The following is a 13901-nucleotide window of genomic DNA, read 5'->3' on the forward strand; positions in this document are numbered from 1 at the left end:
AGTTATTTGTACTTTCTTGTAAGATGTTTTTGGCTCCATGCCGTTAGGATTATAATTAGGATACGCAGGAAAGTAACAACAACAACAACAACAACAATAATAATAATAATAATAATAATCGGAATCGAAGAAGGGATTATCGTACAGTAAGATATCGAGAGGTGGTAACAATAAGTATAGTCCTGTAGGTGTTGGTGATGTATACTACGCGTGTCGTGTGCTCCCCCGATAACACGCGCGCGCGCACACACACACACACACACACACAATATTCACGGCGTTACTGCGCTCGCGCGCGACTCCCTCGGCGTTTGGTTGGGGTGAGCGCGTCCGCCCTTCCAAATCCCCACCGGCTTTCCTCGCCTGTATAGCCTGACTTGCGAGTTCGCTGCACTTTTAGAGCTCGTGCTGATTCGAAGGAGGGTGCTCGATAAAAAAGAAAGAAAAACAAAAATAACGAGTAGTAATGTATAGTATATAGTAAAAGGGTGGTGCTGGAGGACGATGCCGTGTCAATAGTGTCGTCAACGGTGGAGTTGCCGGCGAACGACAAGCAGGATCAGCCTCGGGGAGCCTCCACTGCAGCCACCAGCCGATTATGACGGACATTGCCCCGGGGAGGACACGGCGAGTACCGAATCAGACCCGGTCTCCGACGGCAGCAGCTACAGTCCTCGCATGACCATGGTACCCGTCTTTCTACATATTTATACAAATACCCAATAACCCAAACACCTCATGCCTGTCCTTTATGTTGCTTACTTTTATACAAGAACGCTACAATCACCCCAATCCCCTTCTGCTGCTCTGTATATATATACACGTATTTTCATCCTTTTCTCCCCTCTGGTTTGGCTCGCTCCCACCCATCTCATATTATAATGTATCGAGGGTTATTGCATGGGTTATTTTTCATGCATCGCGCATTATATTGCAACGATTTGCCATTACGTTCATATTATTTTGCTCGCACCGAGCACCCTTCGTTTGTTACGTTAATCATGAGAACAACATCATTCGCATGGTTGTACAACGTAATTCTTGAGTTTAAATATTGGTGAATAAAAAAACACGCGCTCTCGGATAACTTTGGATCTATTGGGATACCAACCAACTCGATCGGTTCTTTTCGGGCGAGAATAATAATAAGGCGTGTTAAGTATTAACATGAAATTTTTTATTTATATTTAGAGACAACGCGCATTAACATTTAATTTTCGGTTTCGCGATCTTGTATATACGATGTAAATTCACATTAGCAGCAGTGTTGTCATGCACAGCTCAGTTGTTTTTTTTTTTTTTTTTTTTTTTATATACTTAATATGTTCATATCGAGAGCAACCCTGCCAAAGATTGTCGTGGTAATCGACTCGGTCAACGTGTGTCAACGGTCACAATCGAGTCATTAAATTTTTCATTGTACCAGAGTTTCCAGCTCTTTGCCGGGTTTCTCAACAAAAACATTTTTTTTTTTTTTTTTTTTCTTTTCCCCAAGTTTGTGGTTGTAAAACATACAGTAATAATTATTATATCATGTGTTGTTGTTATTATTATTATTATTATTATTTATTATCGTACATGTAATAAGTATTGTACACGTAATGTGTATAAAAGTCGCAGGAGACGAGCGAAGAGGTGGCGCGAAAGTTGCTGGAGCGCGAGTTACGGTTGTTCGATTTGATCGACCCGCGGGACCTGCGTTCGTACGCCTGGTACCACGGGAGCACGCTGCCCGGGGGCCGCAAGGGCGCTGAGGCCGAGATACCCTGTGACGGCGACTTTCTCGTACGAGACTGTACGAGCCAGCCGGGAAATAGCTACGTACTCAGCGTCAGGCACAAGGGTCAGCCCCTTCACTTTGTCATCAACAAGGTTTGTCTCATTTATCACCCAATTATTATTATAATAATAAAGTAGTACATATATTTTTCTTTTTACTATTTGATGTTACCTTATGTTATTATACAATACAACACAAGTATTTACAATTATTCATTGGTGCATGCACGTTGATGTACTACTTTTAACAAATTACGCGGGCTCTCACGATGCCACGGACACTGTTTTTGTGTTTTCGGCATGCTCGTTTTTTCCCCGTTCAAACAACCCTGGGTGTGAGGAAAAAAAACAAAAAAAAAAAAAAAACTTTTCCCGTAGCTGGTTCTACAACCAAACACGGTGTACGAGCGCGTGCAGTATCAATTCGAGGACGAGCCCTTCGATACGGTTGCAGACCTAATAACCTTCTACGTGGGCAGTAAGCGGCCCATCAGCCAGGCCAGTGGTGCCCGCATCGTCCATCCAAGGCCCCGTCGGCTGCCCCTCACCGTAACCTCTGCTTCAAACTGTTTCGGTTTCCCCAGGGCAAGCTCGTCCACATCCTCATCCTCCTCCTCCTCCTCCTCCTCCTCCTCCTCTACCATATCAACGGCGATACGCTCGCCACCCCGGGTGCCCCGCAAAAAGGAGCGCAGCAACTCGTTGAGCGTTTGCCAGCATTACCAGAGCCCACCTCCGCCCCAGCTGGTGCATACCCTACACCGGGTGCAACAGTCGAGCACGTTGCCGAGGCTACCGGCGGCCCACCACCACCATAATCACCAGTTACCCACGGTCAGTTGTTCCCTGTCCCTGGGCCGTCAGCGAATCACCAGGGTCGTGTCCGATCCCGCGCTCAAGTTCCAGCAACTCCAGCTCCACCATCACCACCAACAACTTTTACGGGCAGCTGCTGCTACCAGCATCGAGAGAAAGAAAAAATTGATTGTGAAGGAGGAGGAGGACGAGGAGGAGCCTCATTATCAGTCGCCTCGTAATAACTCTCGGGTTCTCGATGCCAGCGAGGAGCCACCGCCTAAACCACCAAGGGCACCCCGGCAAATGAAGCCACCCCTGCCCCATCGACCGTTGACTACGGCTTCGGGCAGCGACAGCGGCAACGGCTCCGGGGACAGCGAATTCGAGGCGAATTGTTCCTCTTTTCAGCCGGCGATGAAGGACATCGTCGCGCGAAGCTGCCACAACCAAGCCAAGCAGGCCCTCGGACTCGGCCATCATCTCGACATCAAGCAGTGGGAGGAGCTGGAGCGCAAGATCCTCAGCGAGACGACGGCCGTGCCTAGTAGCCTCGACATACCCTCGGTCCTTGACGACGAGAACTTTGTCACCCTGCTGTTGCCCACTGCTGCCGAGCACAAGCCCCTCGATGCCACCGCCCTCAGGGCCGTCACGGCCATGCTATACGAAACCGCCTCCCGAGTCGTGGCCGCTCACCTCACCAAGATCGACGTGGACATGCTTCTCAAGGTTATACTTATATGTATCATACATACGTCCATCACATATGTTATTGGATTATCGGGCAAAAACAAAACATATTATATACATGTATATACATATGTACCTACAGCATATTTTTTTTTTATTATTATATATTGTGGGGTGTAAAATTAAATGACAATAACCCCAATGTAGACGTACGTGGAGGGGGACGCGAGTAGCCTGCGCTGCGGCCTAGAGCTCCTGGCGATGCCGCACGCCCGCCAGACTCGGCTGGACGTGATTGAGCGCACCGAATGCCTCAAGCTGCTTGTCGCGGTTACGATACTTACTTGCTGCACGCCGGCCGAGCGGGCCTCGACAATAGCGCGCTGGATCCAGGTTGCCATTGACACAAAAACCGCCCTCGGCAATCTCTACGGTTTTGGTTCCATAATGCTCGCCCTCTGTCTACCTCAGGCAAGCCACATACATATATTACCCATACTTATTATGCACAATATATAAATATTATAAATTATACTAACACAATCAAATAACCCCTTCTTATTGTTATTAATACAAAGGGTTATACATATAATATATTTAACGCGCGAGCTTATTTACTCGGTGATTATGGCGAGATACCTAGAAAAAAGGGTTATTTGCACTTTCAAGCACCGGTCATGTTTTTAATAATTCCAACACCTGTACAACGCTATATAATAATAATAATAATAATAATAATAATAATAATAATACTACGATGTTGGCTAACGTGTGTTGTACTTTATTAAATTAGGTACAAAGGCTTGCCGAGACCTGGCACCTTCTCAGGCAAAAGCACACCGACGAGGCTTTTACCTTCGAGGCCAAGCTCAGGCCGACCCTTCGCGCCATGAACGAGTGCACCGATCCCCAGGCTCCCAACACTACCGTGCCCCACGTCCTGCCCATAGCCCTCCTCAACGAACGCACCCACGACGATGTCAGAGGTACATAATTATAAATTTAATTGTTGACCTTGCCCAATAAGAGAATACGATCCCATTTTTTTTTTTTTTTTTTTTTTTTTTTTTTTTCTTCCACGCGTAATTAAATTTAACAAGCCAATTATTATTTTTTCCTCCGTGCAAAAATCATTGTAAATAATAATAATAATAATAATAATTCATTAATTGTTACGACATTATTACAATAACCGTCATCGTCGTCGTCATCGTGCAGACAACGCACCACCCTCGGCTCTAGCGGCGGCCGTGCTCCTGCCTTGGGAGAACTCCGCGGCCGACGGTGGTCTCTCCATCATGTGGGGTGTGTACTTACTCTGCTTATTATTTATGTTGCACCTACTGTATACTATTCAACGTCACCCATTTGAATCAGCCCATCTGGAGGGCTCGCGCAAAATGACCGAGAGCCTGGCATTGTTTCGGCGTAATGCCGAGATCGCCCTCGAGGATATGCGAAAAGACGAGCTACTTCACGACGCCTTGCGAACCGAGTTTCACATGAGGTTCCTCTGGGGCAGCCGGGCCACTCTCGTCAATGCAGCCGAGAGACACGCCAAATTCGTCCAGGTTCTTGACGCCATGTACGAGAGGTGCGCGGCCACGGAGCAAATATAAGCAGACTAGGTACTTTATAGGCGTCTCCTTTTTTGTTCTACGTGACCAAGTTGGTACCCACAGGTGCTTACCCTGCAAGTATATTTTGCTACGTTTGTAACCATGATGATCATCTAGCCCCATTTTCTACCACTCCTCATCACGGACTGGATCGACAGCTGATGATTGATCGATTGATGGCAATGTACAGATATTTACTGTTGTATCACATTGTGTTGCAATTATTATTATTATTATTATTATTATTATTATTATTATTATTATTATTATTATTATTATTGTATGGAGGTATTTTACATACAAATCATGGCAAACAAAATTTTCAAATTCGAGTTGTTCCGCGGTAGAACGGGTATTACACGTGTGTAAATATTAAGTTTTGCGTCTTTATTAAAGGTCAATGAAATAATTTATAAGAAGAATAAATAATACGCTAAAAATAAATGTCACTCAAAACGCATTAGTTATAGAAAACTCAATAATTACAACGCAAGTTTAAGATCCGATGGACACGTACAAGAGATACGCTGATAAACAAATTAATAATAATGTATTTCCATTACATATAGTGATACTATCGTGATAAATTATGTTTTGTTGTCTCCAAACACTACAGTGTTGATGTTATGTATACACATATGCATCTCATCTTACTTTCACAACAGAATCAAGATAAAACGCATGAGAATAATCAAAATACGATTTATCAAATCATGAGTATATATTATTACTAGTGTGGTTGAAATCATAATTGAGTTGATAAAAGTTTCCGTACTCCAAACGCGTGTCATACGGTGAAGTGGCAGAGGTAAATTTTTTTATCTGTTTTACATAAAGTTACTCGTTCTAATGATACGTGTGTATACATGGATACACTTTTAACAAGAGGCCAAAAAATGCAGTCATTTATAGCAGCTTAAGCAATTACGGAAATCAGCGTCTGAGCCAAGGCATTTCTATAACACAATACATAAAACATGATAGCCTGTAGCATGATATGTAATACACTGCCAGATGTGCGAGATGTACAATTTATGTTCGGTACTGAATAATGTCTTAGCATATTACAACACGTACTTATACTGCGAAAAATATATATTTTAAATCAAAATGTTCAAAATTTATAACGGCCTAATTTTCCCAAGTTATTCAAGTATTACATCTGATTTTACCTTGTTTTCGTGTATGAATAGGGTATTGCTAACAACGACAACGTACTTGAACCCATGACAAATCAAGTTTGTTAATACACTTTCAATTTCGATGAGCGGTGCAATTTTATATATTTGTATATATTTATACCAGATTTTTGAATGAAAAAAAAACAAACTCCAATGAAAAAAAAAAAAAAAATAAATAAAAACTACCCAAATAACACCAGGTAAACGATACAGATGTTATTTAACAAACAACGCTATGACACGAAAGTAAAATAATTTACTGTATGCATGAAAAATCTGCAGTTGACTTAAACAACTTTTAGCATAAGCATGTAATTTTTGTACTGAAATGTATTGACGATGTCGATTGTTATTATTAATATGGTCGTTACTATTATAACAACTATGATCTCGACTATGATGGGTCCTTTGATAATTTAAAATAATTAAGCTAGTCCATGTATCATTTAAGCAAACTCAAGACGTGCGAGTTGAAAAATAATAAAAATCAAGCAATCCACACACCATCTGTATGTACATTTATTCAACATTCATGATTAATCAAAGTTATGTAAATTATAATTACAATTCGACCGATATTATATGTTGCATACGTTGTTGACGTTGTTTTCTTCATCCATAAAATGTCGAATACAACTCCTGCTGGCTACTTCATATGTATTCTATGTAATATAAAATTTTTTCTTTTACGTTAAAATAATAAAAAAGAAAAAAAATGAATCACTGAAAAATAATTTAATTCTTGTTTTAAATGTTTACAACTTTTACAAATTTTTCAATTATTGATGATTGAAAGGAATAATACGGCTTAATCTGAAATATAAGTATTTCTTTGAAAATTATGTATTATGAAAAATTGGAGATTTAAGAAGCATGAACAAGTTTCATATTTTATTTTTCAATTTGTTTTAAATAATCTTTTCTTTTGTAGTTAGATAATATCATAGTATAGGAAATTATTCAAATGCACTAGTACATAGACTGATTGAAATTTTTATTTTTCTCACATAAATCTTTACTTAAAAATTACACAAGAAATAAACAGTTTGTGTTTATAACAGCTGTAAAAGCTTGCAGATCTACTTGAAACAAACATAGATTAGTGGTACTTGTAATTATTGTGGTGTTTGATTCTCTTGTAGTTAATGCAGTAGAACATAAACATGCCAGCAAAAGTCAGCTGAAAAAATGGTGCTATTCCACAACGCTTGGGCTGGACATATTTGTGTTGCCAACGCCACCACGCTCTTGAGCAAAGAGCGGCAAAGCTTTGTGGACTTTTGTTGCGCCTTCCCAGCCAGGCAGTAATTTCATTGAGTTTCAGCTCACTGAATGCCGTATCCTCTAAAAAATTATAATAAACCCAATCAATATTTGTACGATCAAGTAATGTAGGTAATAAGTATTGTATGGATTCATCAATCAACAGGGTTTAACCGACAATTTAAAAAAAGTTGAGAGCTTAAAACGTTACCCTAGGTGATAACTTGATAAAAAATTTTACTTGCAAAAATGCGAAAAGCGCGCACACACATACACACACACACACGCTCAAATGACAATGAAAACTTGTAGGTTATGTTTTGACGTTGCTCTCAATTTCAACTTTAATCACGAAACCGTTCAACACTTTGTTGTAGCGTACTACTTATGCACAGTTATTAGGTAAATTGAACAACGAAAACGTTACTTTGCAGAAAGAGTGTAAATACGTGTGTGTGTATGAAAAAGGGTCGGATTTCTTACTTGGACCATAGAAACGAGCCGGATCGTAGGGGCCGTGGACAGCTCGGTTGTACTCAGCGGGATAGTCGCCGAAACCCATGTTGCAAGCGTGTGACGAATCGTATGGTCTTGTGTGCCGTGTATTATCTCGTGAAACTCAAACACCGACTTAGACCTCCTCCGTGGAGCAGATCCCCAATCGACGACGACCCGACACACCAAACGCCTTATGTAATTCGTGAGCGCACTCGGCTGCTCGGCTCAGCTGATTCGATCGTCTGCTCTGGAAAGTTGGATTTTAGTTTCCTTTTCAGCCACCATACCTCGCACGTATTGTCGCCCCTCTCGTAAAAAATAAAATACATGGTCATTGGTCACATGGGCTCAAATGTCTTTTACCTACGACTATTTTACGGAAGACAGATTGTGTGCTTTCCATTTGACCGCGCCCTCATTCATTTACCTGCGTCAAGAAAAAAAATTGGTCATGATTACAGCCATGATGGACTATACCGTTTAATATGCCTCAAATTAAAATCTACCCATACATTAGCCGCTCAAATTCTTTCAGAGATGAATAGATTTATAAGAGTACTCAACTCTAAATCTTTGTTCCTATTGACTGCCCCTGTGCCCCAGTTTGACGCGCAATGTGTAGACCCAGAGATGAGTAGACTACTAACTAGGTACTACTCATCTCTGGTATAGACTTGTTCGATTCAAGTACTCCGAGCGATCTCTTGTGATTTATCTAATACCTATATATGCATATATGTTACATACATTATTTTTCTTGTCTCCAACTACCTTACCAACAGCTGTTTCTATCACGTGACCAATAAAAGCTTGATTGCAATTCTAAAGCTATATAAGACAGACTTGCGAAACATAATTGATTGTTTCGATTTAACGGATACGTTTTACAAAAAACAAAAAAAAAATAAAATAAAAAAATTTTTTTTTTAAATGTATAAAGTTTCAGAATGAATTTAGTTGACCAATAGGTAAATCTATGCGTAATTAGTCGGGACTCGAAACTTCGTCAATTACTTTCATGGTACAAAATACCGATGATACGGGTTGTTTTTTAGAATAATTAGTACATCTCACGAAAGGCAAAGTCAAGTAACGTATCAAAGTTCCATGAGTTTATTCACTTTATAATTTTGAGATTCAGCCATTACTCTCAATACTACTTTCGTGCTCGGTCTGATGCTTACCTACTCTCCCCCTTGAAAAACACGTATCACATGTACCAGGTTACGTCTACATATTATGTTTTCATTTTTTTCGGTTAAAAAATAATTTTTTCGTTAAATTTCTCGAATGATTATCAATATCAGAATCACGCAGCGTTCAGAATTTGTAATATTTCTTCGTGGATTTTACGTAGGGGATCCATTAGTCCGTTTTTTTTATTAAGTATATCAAATCCAGCCGCCCGGCCCCCGGTTCACTTCAGCCTTTCTCTCTTCACATGCACGTATCGCGCCGATTCGCGCGTTGCTCCGTTTCTGTACACCACCTCTGCCCCCACCCCCCCATGTACTCGTAGTATGTACTACTTGACTCAATCATGATGTGTTTGTTCGAATGCCGGTTACGGATTAGAAATTTGGTAAAATATAATTTATGTGTTACTAGTAAGCTACTCTATACTCTATACTAGGATTACTAGGCCGCTAGGCTCTGGCTAGCTGTTACTACTACAGTGGTAGGTGTACACACACATATATACATACACTATAGGTAAAGGGCACTCGTGTGCACGACGAGGTAGTTTAACAATAAAACCTGCACAATATCTACAAAGTATCATTTCATTCCTATAGTTTTTTTCGAGACACGATTAACTTTATTTCCACGTTAACAAGATTGTAAGTAATCTTCCTACTTTTGAGTACTCAATAATGTTGCTTTTCTACCTACTACAGTTTTGTGGGCCTATGAACGGCTGAAATTGAAATTGAAAGTGTTAGTTTGACGTTTCTTTTACTTGTCGAAATTTTTTATCATCCTAGTTGATCGTGCAGTGTTACCCATTTTGTTTTTGTCTTTGAGCCAAATTCTGTTTCATTGCCTAGAAAAATATTTTATATTATAGTTTAGTCAACAACATTCTTATTAACATTGGAGCTTCTTGTAGGTTATCTGTCTCCTTTTTCATTTTTCTTTGCTTTTATGCTATATCATTTTTCATCTTTGAATAATTGTCAGCAACTAAACATGGCATCTTTATCCATGAGAATATCTATTGATAAAACCTCTTTCGTTCTCATTCAACTGTTTATAATCATCTTTTCATTTCTTTTTTAGCAATAATTTCTACCTAATCTTTCAGCTGTACAAAATTATAATTTCACACAGTTATCTTGTAATAACGTGTCTGAGGCAATTGTTAGCAAAGTTTATTTACCATTACCACATTAATTTTACAGTAGTTTACTCATTTTTTTTCTTCCATTTCGTCATCTGCAGTGTTCCACATAGTGTATAAGCCTGCGTAATAACAAAACTACAGATTAGATTATGGCTAAACCAAGTGGATCTATCAAGACGTTATTAGGTAAATACAAGAAGAAATGCCAGTATGATTGAATACTCATGAAATTTTTGGTTAATTAACATGTTGTTGTTGTTGTTGTTTTTTTTTTTTTTTTTTTTTTTAACAGAGAACGAAAACATCAGAAAAAAAGTGTCGTGTTTCATTCAAGAAGAAGTTGTCCTCCCTCAATGGTCTAATGGTAAAACGTCAACTATTCCAGCAAATTTGAGGTGTTCATTTTTTATGGAAAATATCTTTTTTAATTTTTAGATCAGAACAAGCATATTTATGAAAAATTGTTCCTAGAAAAGCAAACATTTAGCCTAAATAAAGTATCTAAGCCTTTGGATGATGAACAGCAAAACAATCAAAATGACCCTAAAAATTCATATTCAAGTAACTATCTTTCAATTTTGTATTACTTTAAAATGATTGTGTTGTTACTCAAATAGTTATTGTTTTAGATGTATGTGGATTCAATGTCAATATAAAGACACTACTGCGTGAGTAAATAAATGAAAAATAAGTCTTACTAAATATAGTTTTAACCATTTACAGCATTAAAAGTCTTAATTTTATATCTCAAAAAGTTGTTTGCAACAAAGTTTCTTAAATGTTTTAGAAAATGAAAATATTAGAAAGCAAGTGGCACCCTTCATTGAAAAACAAATTATTATACCAGTATGGTCCGATGGATCAGGTTAACAAAACTATTGTGTTTGACTTAACGATTCTGATACCCTATGACAAAAAAATAATAATTTGATTTCTTATTCTAGATATTGAAGACTCAGAAATAAACGATATTACCATACTGCCTAGAAATGGTGAGTAAACAATCACAGTATAATACATAAATTATAATATTATTTTGCAAGTGTAGTCGAGAAAAAAAATCGAAAAGATTGAAAATTTTTTTTATTATTCATCAAAGCTTTGTTACTTCAGATCATTCAATTTTTATGTTTTACAGCTAAACAATTAGAAAATCAACAACCAACTCAGATTAAGGAAGAAATCAACGTTGAAGACTCAACCGTTATCAGTCAAGGTTAACCAACAAAAAATAAATAAAATAAAAAAAACATCAACATGAGTGATAAAATAAATGAAAAAATTTTTTTTCAGGTGATGTTGAAAAAAACCAAGCAACCGATGTTATGAGTTTTGAAACCAATGATGGTAAATCGCTATGCACTAATACGGATGATAAACCAAACCAGGAAGTTAATATTTTACCGATAAAAATGGAACCGCAAACGTCAAATGTTGAAAATCAACATCCAACAATTGAACAAGATTTGGAATACAGCAATTTTGCATCTGCTTTAAAGAGAATAAAAATAATTAAAAAAAGGAAAAAAAGGTTTAATGCTCTAAAAAATAATCCAAGAAAAATTGGCAAATTAAAAATTAAAAGGAAAAAAAAAAGAAGCATCGACAACGTTAGGAATCATGTGAGTACCAGTTCTTATCCACCAAACGAGATGAAAGAAATAATAGAAGTAACTCCTATGATTAATTTGGATGATGAGTCCAGTTCTACAAAAAATGCCGATGTTGATGAAAATATTCAAGTGACTGTCATAAAAGAAGAAAATACTCTACCTAATAGCTCAAGTAAGTTAATATTTTCCAAGTTAATTCAAAATTACACATTTATCTTTGTTTTGCGTGAAAAAAGCATAAAATTGAATTCTAATTTTTTTTTTTTTTTTTTTTTTTCAGCTGTAGATTCAGTAACCTTTCTGGAAGAAAAAGAACTTGATACTTCTTCTGGTCCAGTGTGTATCATAAATGGTAATTATTATCAAGTATTTTATACTATAAGTCTTGTGATGTCTCTCAAAATTAATAGAAAGCATTGACGTTAATATTTGCATACATGCGAAAAAAAAATTGTAAGTAAAAATGACTCGTTTTTTTCATTCTTAGATAACGCTGATTCTGATCCTATGGAATTAGAACCAATCATAAAAAATGAAACAGTCGACTCATTAGGTGACGTGATTATTTTTTTATTTTTTAATTGTGATGTTTAAAAAAAAATTTGTCATTTATTGAAACTTTGTCGTATATTATTATATAGAGGGTGAAGAGTGTGAAATCGATTACAATGTTCAAAGGTCTTTTACTGACAATGAAAATCTCATCATGGAAAGCCCAGTGCATGATATAACTAATGGTAATGAGGAATGCGAGCAAAATTTTCCATCAAACAGTATTCATCATAAAAAACTTTCAAGTAAATTAATCATTTCATGACCAATTAATTGATTGATTTTTTATAATCTTTCAAACATAATGAAATATGTATTTTAATATGCGTGTACAAATGAAAATTTTACTTAGATCGACGATGGGTTGTAAGAAGACGCAGAGCCAAGTTTCTTAGAGGGTGCTTCAAATGTGGAAAAAAATACAAAAGGTTTATAATGCTGCGAAATCACGAAATAAAATGTAAGGTAGAGAGTCAAGATTATGAGTGTGCAATGTGTCCTTATACTACTAAAGATCAAAGCATTTTCAAACAACATTTGGGAAACCATATATTGGGAAATTCTAATGAAATGATACTTGGCAATGTTAACTCTAGTCAAACCGATTTGAAAACTAAAATAAAGACAGAGGATAATTCTGGTAAGTTTAAACGCTCATGGGTGAAAAATAATATTATTTTTGTTACAGGAAAAAAATTTTACATCTTAACAATTTTTAGGTTGGGGATTTATCCGACTATCTCGTTGTCCAAAATGCAATTGGTGCAATAGTGATAATAATGATAATGATAAGCATGTGAATGATGGAGATAAGCTCGACAGATGTAGCAAGTGTTTCACCAATTTGCTCGTCTATCAGTCGACCCCAACTTGTGCCGAATACTGCAAGGATGAAGGCTATTCAGCCTGCCAAGATAAAATACCCTATGTCCGTCTAACTCGTCTACCTTTTACGTGCCCTGACTCTGTACCTCTACCATCTCCGCCACCACTGCTTCGTTTTCCGAACTCTGTTTTATCAAACTGTGAACCGCCATTTTCACCTCCTTCGACCGAACTTTTGAGTAAATCAAATAAAGTTGCAGAATCAGAACAAAAGTCATATTCAATAAATCAAAGTTCCACGACAAAGTTACAGTCGCTCGTTTCAGAAAGCATTATTTATCAAGAGGATTGTAGCTATGCTGAATCCGACGTAGAGCTTGTAAAAACAGAAGAATTTCCCACTCAATTATCGGTTACAGGTTGGTAAAGAGACAATTTTCATTCAGAAAATCACAAGAGATTATTTATTATTATTAGTTTTTTTTTTTTTTTTAATTGTGATGGTATTAAATTTTGTGGTAATAGATAAAACTGATAAATGTGGTGACGTCGCCAAAGTTATTGAGAATGATATTGACAACTACCGTGACAACAATTTTGATGTAACCAACATTGATGATCTGAGCTGTCAAAAAAGAAGAAGAACATTGAGTTAGTGTTGAATTTTTCTGTTATTTTCGTAAATATTTTTTAACTCTTTCTTGATCGTTTCACTGATAATAAGCCTATAATATCAATA

The 13901-nt window shown here is 37.4% G+C and overlaps 3 protein-coding genes across 9 annotated transcripts in view; 2 read left to right on the forward strand and 1 right to left on the reverse strand.

The window, feature by feature from the left end:
• LOC106646196 (uncharacterized) overlaps positions 1-13901 on the forward strand; it is an 83037-nt gene that overhangs the window by 68144 nt on the left and 992 nt on the right. Inside the window, exons 1-15 of one of the 7 annotated variants that reach the window (XM_089594939.1) lie at positions 9351-9410; positions 10271-10358; positions 10465-10536; positions 10608-10733; positions 10802-10840; positions 10960-11037; positions 11117-11164; positions 11311-11388; positions 11466-11957; positions 12066-12137; positions 12273-12338; positions 12427-12582; positions 12690-12977; positions 13057-13581; positions 13688-13813. In XM_089594939.1, the coding sequence (XP_089451065.1) occupies positions 10322-10358; positions 10465-10536; positions 10608-10733; positions 10802-10840; positions 10960-11037; positions 11117-11164; positions 11311-11388; positions 11466-11957; positions 12066-12137; positions 12273-12338; positions 12427-12582; positions 12690-12977; positions 13057-13581; positions 13688-13813 (2203 nt within the window). In that variant the 5' untranslated portion in view covers positions 9351-9410; positions 10271-10321. Of the gene's footprint in view, positions 1-9350; positions 9411-9445; positions 9507-9552; positions 9767-10115; positions 10359-10464; positions 10537-10607; positions 10734-10801; positions 10841-10959; positions 11038-11116; positions 11165-11310; positions 11389-11465; positions 11958-12065; positions 12138-12272; positions 12339-12426; positions 12583-12689; positions 12978-13056; positions 13582-13687; positions 13814-13901 lie in introns of those variants that run through there. The other 6 variants (XM_089594938.1, XM_089594936.1, XM_089594937.1 and 3 more) reach the window with 6 other exon arrangements.
• LOC106642964 (SH2 domain-containing protein 3C) lies at positions 663-4937 on the forward strand. The gene is made up of 7 exons (XM_089594508.1): positions 663-687; positions 1615-1872; positions 2158-3306; positions 3475-3738; positions 4061-4253; positions 4486-4572; positions 4645-4937. Exons 1-7 carry the CDS (start codon positions 679-681, stop codon positions 4884-4886), a joined length of 2202 nt encoding a protein of 733 aa, XP_089450634.1. The 5' UTR covers positions 663-678; the 3' UTR covers positions 4887-4937.
• ATPsynF (ATP synthase, subunit F) lies at positions 7047-8085 on the reverse strand. Its single transcript, XM_014357967.2, has 2 exons — positions 7814-8085; positions 7047-7411 (listed from the first exon to the last, which is right to left on the reverse strand). The coding sequence occupies exons 1-2, from the start codon at positions 7890-7892 to the stop codon at positions 7167-7169; spliced, it is 324 nt and encodes a 107-aa protein (XP_014213453.1). The 5' UTR covers positions 7893-8085; the 3' UTR covers positions 7047-7166.

This window comes from Copidosoma floridanum, unplaced genomic scaffold (assembly GCF_036245765.1).
Source record: "Copidosoma floridanum isolate Cflo_tuat_1 unplaced genomic scaffold, Cflo_Japanese_pri ptg000021l, whole genome shotgun sequence".
NCBI lineage: Eukaryota > Metazoa > Arthropoda > Insecta > Hymenoptera > Encyrtidae > Copidosoma > Copidosoma floridanum.

Bases quoted from the DNA above. Each gene is read 5' to 3' on its own strand.
- LOC106642964 (XM_089594508.1), top strand. The intron at 1,873-2,157 runs GTTTGTCTCATT...CTTTTCCCGTAG, and splicing joins TTCACTTTGTCATCAACAAG to CTGGTTCTACAACCAAACAC. The intron at 3,307-3,474 runs GTTATACTTATA...ACCCCAATGTAG, and splicing joins ACGTGGACATGCTTCTCAAG to ACGTACGTGGAGGGGGACGC.
- ATPsynF (XM_014357967.2), bottom strand. From the start codon at position 7,892: ATGGGTTTCGGCGACTATCCCGCTGAGTACAACCGAGCTGTCCACGGC. The intron at 7,412-7,813 runs GTAAGAAATCCG...ATAATTTTTTAG, and splicing joins GGCTCGTTTCTATGGTCCAA to AGGATACGGCATTCAGTGAG.